The sequence below is a fragment of the Anguilla anguilla genome, chromosome 5 (assembly GCF_013347855.1).
Source record: "Anguilla anguilla isolate fAngAng1 chromosome 5, fAngAng1.pri, whole genome shotgun sequence".
NCBI classification, from domain to species: Eukaryota; Metazoa; Chordata; class Actinopteri; order Anguilliformes; family Anguillidae; genus Anguilla; species Anguilla anguilla.
In genome coordinates, this window is record NC_049205.1 from 44266528 (window position 1) to 44278596 (window position 12069).

At 40.9% G+C, this 12069-nt stretch overlaps 1 protein-coding gene across 4 annotated transcripts in view; it reads left to right on the forward strand.

The window, feature by feature from the left end:
* LOC118227489 (PHD finger protein 21A-like) overlaps positions 1–6849 on the forward strand; it is a 79489-nt gene extending 72640 nt beyond the window's left edge. For all 4 annotated transcript variants that reach the window (XM_035418003.1, XM_035418002.1, XM_035418001.1 and 1 more), the window contains one exon: positions 295–6849. In XM_035418003.1, coding sequence (XP_035273894.1) covers positions 295–717 — 423 coding nt within the window. In that variant the 3' untranslated portion in view covers positions 718–6849. The remainder of the gene's footprint in view (positions 1–294) is intronic.
* Positions 6850–12069: the final 5220 nt, after the last annotated feature.

The following is a 12069-nucleotide window of genomic DNA, read 5'->3' on the forward strand; positions in this document are numbered from 1 at the left end:
ATTGGGTACCTGCCACTGAGATGGACGCCCTTGGAGTGTTTGCGAGCAGGGCTGACACAGTGCTGGGTTGCCTTAAGACAGGGAAAATGATGAGCCCCATAATAAATCCTCACCCTCAAATGTTCTCAAGTCTTATTTTGTGTTTCCTTAAAGATATGAAAAAAGGTGAACAGTTCATATGCATTATGGGGTTCTTTGTTTTGAATAAGTGTGAATTTGAGGTTTAAACTGTAGGGCATTTGGGCCCCGGCTCTCCCAGTCTTTGGTAACATCTCTCTTTTCTTCGGCCCATAGAAATGCATGGAGACCAAGAACACCATCCTGGCCCGGCAGAAGGAGATGCAGGCATCGCTGGAGAAGGTGAAAGGCCTGGTGCGCCTCATCCAGGGCATCAACCTGGTCCAGTCCCTGCAGGCCCCAGAGGGCGTGGCCAACGGCACGACGGACTGCGCGAGCGGCAGAGGCGGCGGCGGCAGCGGCGGAGGCGGAGGAGGCGGCGGGGACGAGGGCAGCGGCGACGGCGACGGCGCGGGCGACAAGGACGCGGAGAGCGACGCCGTCGCCGAACCCAACGCCGAGGACCCGGAGCAGGCCGAGGAGGACGAGAAAGCGGACGTCACAAACAGCAGCAGCAGCAACAACAACAACCTCAAAACTTCAGAGCCTTCCCCGCCCCCCCCGCCCACCCCCGTCGACAGCTCAGACAGCGCAAAATAACACCTGGCCCTCCCCACACAGGACAGGAACCCCCCTCCCCCCCCAAAAAACATCGGAGAGACAGCCCACTTGCACCCTGGAATGGTGCCCCAAGTTGCCAATCAATATATATGTACATATAAATATATATATATATTTTTTGTTTTGGTTTTTGTTTTGGTTGTTGTCTCGTATTGTTGGACTGTCAACAGTAGATCTGCATCCAGAGTGCCAGCCTTGGGAACAGGAGAGGACCCAAAAGAAAAAAAAAGAAACAAAAAAAAGGGGGCGGCTTTTGTACCAGCGTCATGCCAATTAAACACAGAAAAGAAAATGATGAATAATAATAGAGATGATGATGATGATGATTATAATAATAATAATAATTTAAAACATCACACCAGAGTGTGCCTGCAACAGTTGCCCCCCATTCCCCCCCTTCTCCTCCTCCCCCTACCCCAAGAGCCTCTTGCGTGGATTGTTTTTTTTGTTTTTTTAGGTCGTCTTCGATTCGGAGGGAGAGTTGGGTCTAAAGATGTCCAAAGACTGTTTGCCATGGAACCCTCCCCACCCCCTCCCTCCCCCGTGCCTCCAGTGCGGAGAGTGAAAACCAAAACGACAACAGCACAGCAGCCCAGGGCCAGGGGTAAGCACGGGACAGGAGCATCAGTATTCTTCGACAGTGTGTAACTACCACGGTATTGCTGTATTTTTGAATCCCGAGTTGGATTTCGGGCAGTGGTGGATGAAAGAGGACGGTTTGCGATTTGAGCCCCCCCCCCCCCCCCCCTCCCCACACACACACCTCCCCAATACCACCTCACCCCATGAAAAAAAAAAAAACAGCCGGTAAATTTAGAAGGTTCCAGAGATCACACCTCAGGCACTACCAACATCCACTGTAACTTCCACTTCCTGTGGACCCAGACACACGGGACCGAAGAGGACAGGAGCTGGTGGCACAGGCTGCGTGAAACAAAAGGACCTCGGACGTCAAGAGCGTGTAGCAACAGACCATGCATGGTAACTTCATAGGGAAAAAAAAATTGTGTCAGTCCAATGTAGTGAGTGAGTCATTTTGTGAGTCAGTGTGTCAACTTTCTGGGCAACAGTTACGAAACTGCAAGAAACGCAATCTCAACAAAAAAAAAAGGTTCAATTCCTGGGGAGTTGTATACAGGAAAAGATTCAGGTCTTCCTCATGTTCAGAAACATCAAAAAAAAATTGAAAAGTGCTTTTTCTGTTTGATAAAATCATTTCTAATAAAAGGTGTTAGAACTGGAATAGTTTCTGTAAATATTTTTTTTAAGAGATGATATTTGCATATAAAGTCTTACTTATCTGTCAAATTCTGAACTGCCAAATGCTGTTGGACCCCAATCTAGCAGGGATGGATCTTCTTTTATTCAATATTAGCGATAATGGAGAATTTGTACCGCATAAAAAAGGGCATGAATGTTGCACCACCCTCAATTCAAATTTGCTAAATAAGAGTAGAATTCTTAATGTCTGCCCAGGATTTTAATATATAGGAGCAAATAATTGTTGGGGGGGGGGGGGGGGGGGGGGATGGAATCCTGGAATTAAAGCACAAGCTTGTTGCAGAAATTTGAGTCATATAACATTGAATAGCACTTTTTCAGCTTCTAAGCATTCAGATGAACAAGAATGGAGATTCTGCATGTGTACATGGTTAAATATGTCCATAATCGTTTTTATGGAGTGTTGAAGCCTGCCATTCATTTATGAAACAAAAGAAATCAGGAAAATGTTGAGTCACTCTTTAGACAGTTCCGCTGGTACAGAGAGTATTGGTTAATGGAGTGAAGTGTACTGAGTAATAAGTTAAAACCCGCTTTTCTAAATAATGTCACAGAGAAGCTCTGAAAATTCCTTTTCACAAATGAGCAAGTATCCCTACAAAGCTTCCAAAAAGTTATTAGTGTTTTACAACCTTTGAAACTGGTATTTGTATTAAATCAAGATTTCAAAATGCATCATTGAAACAGGCTATAGGTAAATTGAGCACCCCTTGAACTCTGTTATGCAACTGTACAAGCAAGCTTTCATCAAATTAGAGCTTGAGAAAATGGAGTGGGATTGTGGGATTTGAAGTTTAAAGTTACTGAGCTTTCGTTGATCTCTCTCCAGTTGTTGAGTAGCATTCCGTTTTTCATTTTCACATAGTGTGACCTCTATTGAACCACTCTTAAATGACCCGTAAGAGCGCTTTAAATTGGGTCACTGTCTATCGCTACTGCCCTGGACAGAGAGCCTACCACTGGTACCACAGATATCATGTTTTTATATCAATTTCCATGTCATATCTCCATATCCCATAGTAATCCTCATTATGTTCGGGCAGAGAAAGCGAAATGCCAGCCACCTAATTTCTGTCATCTTAAAGTGTGTGAGATTTCACTGGAAGTAAAATCCCTCACCTAAAGTGGAGCAACGTTTAGGCCTTGTCGTGTGATGAGAGGAACTGATTTTTTTCTAAACACAGTTCTGCGCCACAGGAAAAATTTTAGTTTTCCCTTTTTTAGACATTCATTTAGGAATACATTGTGTCCATAATAACAGCTGGAATGTTGAAGGAGACATTAATTTGTTTTAGTATCAAATTGTTTATGAGTAAATCCAGTACAATACTTCAGGACGTGTGGCCAAGAAAGACGAGGGACAGGACTGGAGAACGTTTTATTCAGAGTCCAGATTTGTGTGTCTTAGAGCTTCACCATCTGAAACAAGGAGGAAGAGAGTGTTGTTTCAAACCTGTATTATCTTTCTGAAGGGAAGCAAACAAATACACATGAACAAAGTTTAAAAATCCAAGTGAATCACCGAGTTGCATAATACTATACGCGGTGGACTGCCAGACCTTCAGGCACAAAATGGAGTAAGGGCTTGTATTTAGTTTATGTAACCTGTCGGTACACATTTACTGTTTGTCTGGTTGAATTCTTTCCAAATTCAAGCTGGACAACCTATCCGAACTTTGAAACGTGCTGTGACTCCTCCTCTCCGTAAAGTGCATTGAAAAGGACATATCTTCACCCCCGAAATAGCAGCGCTACCTCACAGGATTTCCCCTTTGGTTCCCAACCTTCCCACATTTCGCCAGACGCTCAGGTGTCATAAGAATGGAGCACGTCTTTTCCATCGATCCCTCTCGCCTTTTTTGTTTCTTTCCATTATATTGTTTATGCCGAGTGCCTTCTACCCACATCATACTCATTGTAGTGTTTCGATTTGCACTGTGGTTCTGATGCATTTCTCTACATATCCATAGTATACGGACAGGCTGAGTTTTTGTTCGTTTAGCTCATTTTGCTCACTTTGTTTTGGTCATTAGTTAATTTTGTTTGATTTCCAGTCTCTTGCCCAGTCTCAATCTTCCCGATGCTTCCCTACAATTTGCCCACTTTTGAGAAGGCCGAAAACAAATCGGACATTAAGCACAATTGCAGATTCTGAGACGAGACGTTCTTATTGACTGCTGAGAAATAATCGCAGGTCTGTTGTAGACCTTTAGTGGCACTGATGGTGTGGACGTATTGCGTCCGGTGTGTCTTGCCGTTTTCATAGTAGTGTGGACACCACTCCCTCTGTCCCTCTGTGGTTTGATGCTATTGGGATAAATTGTTGTGTAGCAGTTGCCTTAAGACGTTTATACTTGTCATAAACATGTTCTGTGTTCAGAGTATTGTGGGTATGGTTCTTTAGTATCACAAGTGAGACGTGGAGATCCAGTGAATTCCTGAGCTAGGCATGTATGAATGTGTGTATAATTGCGCGTATACACATGCGCACATGTCTACCAAAAAATTCACGTGTTGCACAAAGGTGAAATGGTTCGTTGTAACAGGGCAGGGGGACTTGCGTCTACACTTAAATGGAAAGATTTGTTATGAATTTGTGTGAGAATCGGAGGTTTAAAGTTGTCAACTTTAAGGCGTAGTTGGTTTAGTGAATTTCTGCTTATATGAGTCACCTCTGGCTTCGGTATTGCAACTGGGATAGTGGCGTTGTAAACTTAATGATTCAAACGGATAGATAATGCACAATACATTGCAAATTAAATGCAAATTAATTAGATGCAATTGTTAGCATGAAATAGGTTTGATTTACACATGTTCTGATGCACTTTTTGTTGAGCGCATTCAAAGTATTATTTTGATTAGTTGGCCTCTGAAAGGCATCTCTATACACATATACATAATGTATGTTGTAGAAATCTGGGCGACTATATTCCTTTTCTGAATTGGACCGCCCATACCTTCCCAGAGATTTCAATGAGCGATTACATTGTGTTAAATGCTCTAGATTGGTGATGTCCCAGTGGTCACAACCTTAATTTTTTTGTATGTTCTTATGTTCTGAATGGGGTCTACCTGTTTTCCATTTTGTAAACTCGGATACAGTTCTGATGTTCAGAGAGCCCTGGCCTGTCTGAGTTGGGGAGTTAAACTTCAGAGTAACCCAATTAGAAGGCCTTCTCACCATTACTTCACCTCTTCAGTCAGTTTGAATGCCTTCTTATGCAAGTGTTCTGGGGAATTTTATTTACTGTTAAATATGCATTTATGTTCAAGTGTATTTTATTCAAAATTTTTGAACAGGAAATTTCAGTTTTTTTTTTTTTTAATAGCAGCAATATCTTTTGCTAAAACTGTTTTAGAATATACATTTTGAATGATAATTTCCTAAATGAACAAACTGATAACTGGCACTTCCAGACCCCTATAAATGCTGGAAATTGTGCACAGAGAAAAATGTGTGTAATCTAATTTCATGAACTCTTGACTTTTTATTTTGCAAAAAAAAAAGAACGACTGAGCTCAAGGAAAATGAGAATCTTTGAGCTTTAGTTCATTCCTCTCAAATATAGGTACTCAAATTATGCCTTTGCTGATGCACCATGCTGAATGTTGATCAGCTTAATTTCTTTGGGGAAATGTGTTGGGGGTAGGGGAGGGGTCTAAGATGAATATTGTGAAGTACATTGTTCTGTGTGAAGATTTTTAAAAAAGAAACAAAAGCCACACTTTGTATAAATTCATGCGTTCATGCTCAGAAACTGATGTACCCAAAGAATATCTCCGTGTGTGTTCTGCTGTTTGAATCCTTAGCTATTTAATATGCATCATCATTCATGCCAGCCAAATTTTTTATTTGAGACCATGTGAATTTGTGCTTCAGCTGAGCATTTTAAGTCCCCATTCACTAAGGCTTCCCCCCCCCCAAGGGAATTAAGCCTTATAGTGCTCTACATTCATTCTTACCATATTACAACATTATTGGTTGAATACAGATGATGTCCAATCCTAACTCTCCTGCTGGGGTGGATCATTTGATATTCTCAAATACTTGCAGCCATTGTCAAATGGCATACAGAACAACCCAAACTGTGTGTAGAGCATTACTATTACAATAGAACATGCATACATAAAAATGGTGCATTCTAAATTGCATAGGCACAAAGATGTCGTCCATAGACTTTAGCTCGTCATGTCATCGGTGCATTATATATCCTGTTGACACCATATTTCAGTATGGTCCCATTAGTTATCATGATGTATCACGTCACACCTGTGGCCTTCTAGTTTTATTATGTCTCATCTTCACAATATTTGTGTGATCTCCCAGATGTTCACCACCTGCTACTTCTTACCTCACCATGATTTTGATTGGAAGATTCATTTTAAATGTGGGGGGAAAACAAAAAAAATTAAAAGGTACAAAAAATTATAATCTTCCACTTTGTTAAAAGAAAACAAAGACGCATTGTAGCGATAGGAAGAAGCAGAGGTACGCCTGACGTGCTGAACTATATGTAAATGAATTACACAATCTGCATATTCTCTTGTAAGATTGTTTTTTTTCATAATTATGAAAAAGGAGTGTGTTTATTTTTCCACTTTTGTTACAGATCTTTTTTTTTTTGTTCGTTCGTTTGCCTGACATTGTTAGTGAACCGCTGAGTTTCTTTGCCTCTCTCCTGTATTTGAGCCTTCTCTGTGATAAGTTATTTGTATGCAGTGTTTAGCAAAATACTCTAGAGAACATTGGAAGCAGAGGAGATTAGGAGCATTTGATCAATTTGTATTTATTTATTTTACCATTTTGCTAAATAAAATAACAAAAAATCCCCCCTGTGTGACATTGTTCTTTCACTTCACTCCAGAGGCTTGTGTTTTGTTTTTTGTCATATTGAACTCTTGCTGGAATGGGAATATCCCCCTGTTGAATGTCGCATTCTGCACTTTTAGCATAATTAGTACTCATCGGAATTTTAGTAACAGACAACGGACTTAATACAAGTTCTTCCTCTTATCATATTCTGGAATATTGTGATGGTATTCAAATTTTAAATATTAAATAACATGGGTCATTAAGGTAAGACTTTGGAATTGCAACAGTTACTCAATTAAGTTTTTTTAAGTGGCATTAACCCAGCTTTGGCACAGATGTCTTCACAGAGCTTTTTACTCAAACATTTCTAAATCCAAGAAGGGTGTCTACAGCAGTTTTAAGCTCGTCTTGATACCACCTGAACAAAAAGGGCTTCAGTCCAGCTTAAGCTATCAAGCCATTGTTTCATACTGTATAAATAACTGTGTTGCATATTATGTATGAAATCCAATTTCTAAATGAACTGAGGAGGAACCAACATAATACAGTGACAAGATTTGCAGGCATGTCCCCAATGTCAACTAGAACATTAGATGCCCTTAGTGCACCAATCTCCACCAGAGGAAATGGAATGGCAAGACTAGTCATGTCAGCAAAATAATGGCCACAGATGGCTGGCTAGGGCCTATCCTTCTGCCTGCTGTCAGTGAATTTCCAATTATAGTAGACGTATAATGCTTACCAAATGATTGCCAGAATCAACAGGAGCTTTGACCTAACTAGGCTGCTTCTTGGCGGGAGTGGGGGAGGTTGGTCCCATGGATTCATAAAAATGCACCACTATAAACCTCTGACTGACAAAGAGGATGAAGTCCACTTCACACATTGGCTGATTTTTCAATGCGATGGTATCTTGAAGGCATACTTCTACAAAAACATGACTACAGCAAAGGGGATAGGAAAGCAGTTCTTCCAGCAGTATAATATATAGGAAAACTTAGGCATGCGTTTCACCAATTACCAACCCAGCCAGGGCCAAGTATTCAATCCCATGGCAAAGGATATTAAAAACCTCGGGAATTTGGGCTACCAAGTACAGTAAAGGCACTTCCTCTGAGCACAGATGATGTCACTGTATGACCAGAAACACACAGAAGTGGTGGAACAGAACGGTTTTGTCCCAGGGGGAAAACGGGCTGAAGTCTACTGACATTCTTAAGGAAGCTGTTAAATAAGCACCCTGGCGCATCCCCCTTACTAGGTGACGTGACAGTCAATTATGTGTTGCCTTACAAGGCTACCAGGCACAGCTGGTATTGGCACAATTCAGACTTCATATCAGATCATTAGACCCATTCACTTTGCCGTAACAGAACGGGTAGTGCATTATGCTCTTAGCACTCCTACTGTAAAGTGTCTAAGAGGTGTTTTAACCCAAGGTGACAATATTTCCTCTCTCCCTAATTCAGAGCATTACATCCCAATGCAGTGGTGCTACTTATGAAGGCTGCAATGGACCAAGTTTACATAGTCTTTACTAAGGGTCAGCTAGATAGCCAGTGAATCTGTTGTAGGCAGGAGGCAGAATCAAAACTGCACTGGCACTTAACAGAGAATGTGAAGAGAAAACAAAATTTTACATTTCACGGAGCTCTCCACCAAAACTTTCTGATACCTCACATAATCCTAAATGATTAAATGAATCCTAAAACAAGAAAGGTAAGGATGGTTTGCTTCCCGAGTACCTGAGTATATTTCCACTGTGCAGAGGAGTAAAAGTCATCATTATCAAGTTCATCTGTAATTGAGAAAATGCATCCAACCCTGCATTATTCACAATTCTATCTTTGTGATAAGAAGTGGTCCTCACTGGTGAATTTACATCAAAGGGACTTACTCAATAATATGACATGCAAAAAAGGGTGTGTTTGATATCTGTACTCCACTTGTTAGTATTGTATTCTTTGAAGATCAAATATTTCAGGGCCTCAAATAAAAATTATCAACCAAAAACAGACCTTAGGATTCCACAAAAACAACTCAACATGTGGAATGGAATTGAATCCATAGGGAACCATAAAAATACCATGTGTACCCTGTTTAACTATGTCCAAAACCTCACAATACCTGTAGGTCCCAGAAGCTGTAACCCTACGAAAAGATATGGTTAAATGTTTCTTCACACTGCACATAGCCATACTGCCCAATGAAATGCATGGTGATGAAATTGACATAAAAAAAATACTCCTTGTAAGTGCCTCAGACTAAATAACATTAATTCCTTGGTCAACTGTATGGTGGGAAAAGTTGTTTGAAAAATGAAGCCCCATACAGTACAGGACCAATGTGAAATGTATGTTGAAAAAACACCACAATGGAATTAGTAAGACTGCTGTGGGACTTTTACTAGAACTCCCTGACTTTCAAGCTTTGGCAGCCCCTTCAATTAAAATGGATTACAGTCTGCAATTTGTCCTACAGTGAGCTGCCTTGGGCAGCAACAAAACATAGTATAGTATTAGAATGGAGACCTCTCCCTGTTTCAGCGGCAGTGATTTGCAAGCAATTCAGGATGGCAATGAAAAGATCATCCAGAAAAGCATCCCAAGAACCGCAGGCCTCTCTAGCCACAGCTAAGGTCGGTCTTCATGACTCCACAATTAGAAAGAGGCCGTGCAAAACGGTGATTCATGGGAGAGTAGCAAAGCACCTGCATGATTCCCAAGCCCTTTCGGATCATGTTCTATGTACAGATGAGACAAAACAGAACTTTTTGGACGACACAGGCTCCATTATGTCTGACATAAAGCAAATACAGCATTTCACAATAAGAACATCATTCAAACAACAGTCAAACAGAGTGATGGCAGTGTGGTGGTGTGGGGATGCTTTGCTGCCTTGTGACCTGGAAGACTTGCCATTTTTGAAGGAACAATAACTACTGCTCTGTATCAGAAAATTCTTAAAAACAATGTCTGGTCATCTGTCCGTGTACTAAAGCTGAAGCGTAATTAGGTTTTCTAGCAAGACGATTAAAAACACAAAAGTAAGTCCACATCTAAATGGATTAAAAGAAACCAAATCTAAACTTTGGAGTGGTCAAAGACTTGACTTGAACCTAATACAGATGGTGTGGCAAGACCTGAAACGAGCAGTTCATGCTCAAAAACCTACCAATATGTCTGAATTAAAGCAATTCTGCAAAGAGTGGGATAAAATTCCTCCACAGCGAAGTGAAAGACTGATATCAAATTATAGGAAGCGTTTGGTTGCAGTCATTGCTGCTATAGGTGGTACAACCAGTTATTAAGTTGAAGGTGGCAATTACTTTTCCCCCAACAGTGATATAGGGTGATAACGTTTTTCATTAAATAAATGAAATAATTTTTTAAATGTGTTTTGTGTTTATCAGCTTCCCTTTGCCCAATATTAAGCTACATTCTGTCTAATGATCTGAAACCATTCACAATGTGACAAAAATGTAGTACTAGAGGAAATCAGGATCAAATACTTTTTTGCAGCACTGTAAAAGGTCCAGTCAACCCTATATGTGTCAACCCTCAAATTGTAAAAAATAGCCCAAAGGCTTGTAGCACAGCTTTATCAAGATATCATTGATCCTGCAGGTCCAAAGCAAGATCAGACAAGATCAGACATGAGCAAGTGCCAGTTCTCCTGCCTCCTAGCAATGAACCAGCAGAGTACAGGCACCCTGTTGCCCAGAGAAGTCACACTTACATAATGAGGTAGGGAGTACCTGTCCACTGAAACTGTCCCTGTCTGGGTGGTGCTTTTAGCAAATTACATGTGCAGACTGCGCAGCTCTGTTGGTGGACTGCAGAAATGAAAGAAGTGGGAACAGGCTCTGTTCATTTCAGAGTTGGCACATGCTAGTATCCATGAAAACTTGTTTTTGATTTACTGTGGTAGACAGAGAAATGTGTACCTTTGCTGGTCTTTATGACTTTACCAGTCCTTAAATATACTTCAGTAAAGGCCAGTAAGAAAGGTTTGGCCCCACTGTATAAAACATTTTTTCTACCGGTTCTGAAAGAGAACAGCTTATGTCTATAAATCCTCAGGACACAATGTTAAAAATAAAATAAAAATACTCATCAAAAATATTTATTCGGGCTTTTTTGCAGGTTAAGCTACAGTACTTCATTCCCACACTGTGGGGGAAATACTGTGCAACAGGACACAACGCACCCCAGATGGCACAGCCACAGACAACCATGCAGTGTCACGAGGATGTCTACTTAATTTGCATCAACATTCCTAACAAAACTCTGTTGCAGCAAAGTGCAACGAATTGCAATTAATGAAGGCGTCTCCCTTAATACCATGTGAAAAACAGTATAGCCCAGCTTACTTTAAGAATAATTTCATAAACTTTAATGATACTTTATTTCGAGTATGCTTCAGCACAATAGTTTTTCCACATGGGAATACACGTGATGGTTGATCACATACCAAGGACATGTTTTCGTGATCTGACCACACTGTGATGAACGTGTAAGATCCATGCTGTTTGCTAAAACTGAAGAGACTGGGATAGGTAAAATGTAAAATTCGGTTAATACCCAGCGGAGAAACATAATTTTGTTGACGATAAATAAATTCGAATAGTGGAGTGCAGCCGATGAAAATAAAAGAGCGTAGTCGGTTGTTTGAACCAAGTTTATGGACAGATGCGAAACTCGACTTGCCGAGCGTTGTTTTTCATACTAGCATGTTATTGTCACATACTACAGTTCGATTGATTATTTGAGAAAACGTCCCCCCCCCCGATCCTCTTCTGTACGGTCTCCGTAACCAATGAACCGTTAGTTAACGGTGTTTTGGTTTTCTTGAGTGATCCCAACCCTATATTAACGCGTTCAAAAAGCATGCAATGCATTTGATAACAATGAAGGTCGTAATTTCGGTAAAGCGCTAACTTACTTATCAACGATGGCTGGACAGTAGCATGCTCTACAGCCACATCGACTATGTAATGTCATGCATGAACACGAGGTTAGCTATAAAGGCGAGGTAATGATTCGATACCTTTCGAGCATCTTGCAAGCCAGCTATATGACATGACTCCTTGCTTCCTGGCCAGTATGTATGTACATGGCTAGCTACAGTATGCTATGCAACTAACCAAACAACAGCGTCATTATTGTTCTATATGCTTGCTAGCTATCTGGTCTAGTCTAGCTATATTCGGAAACACGGGAAACAACTTTCAACCT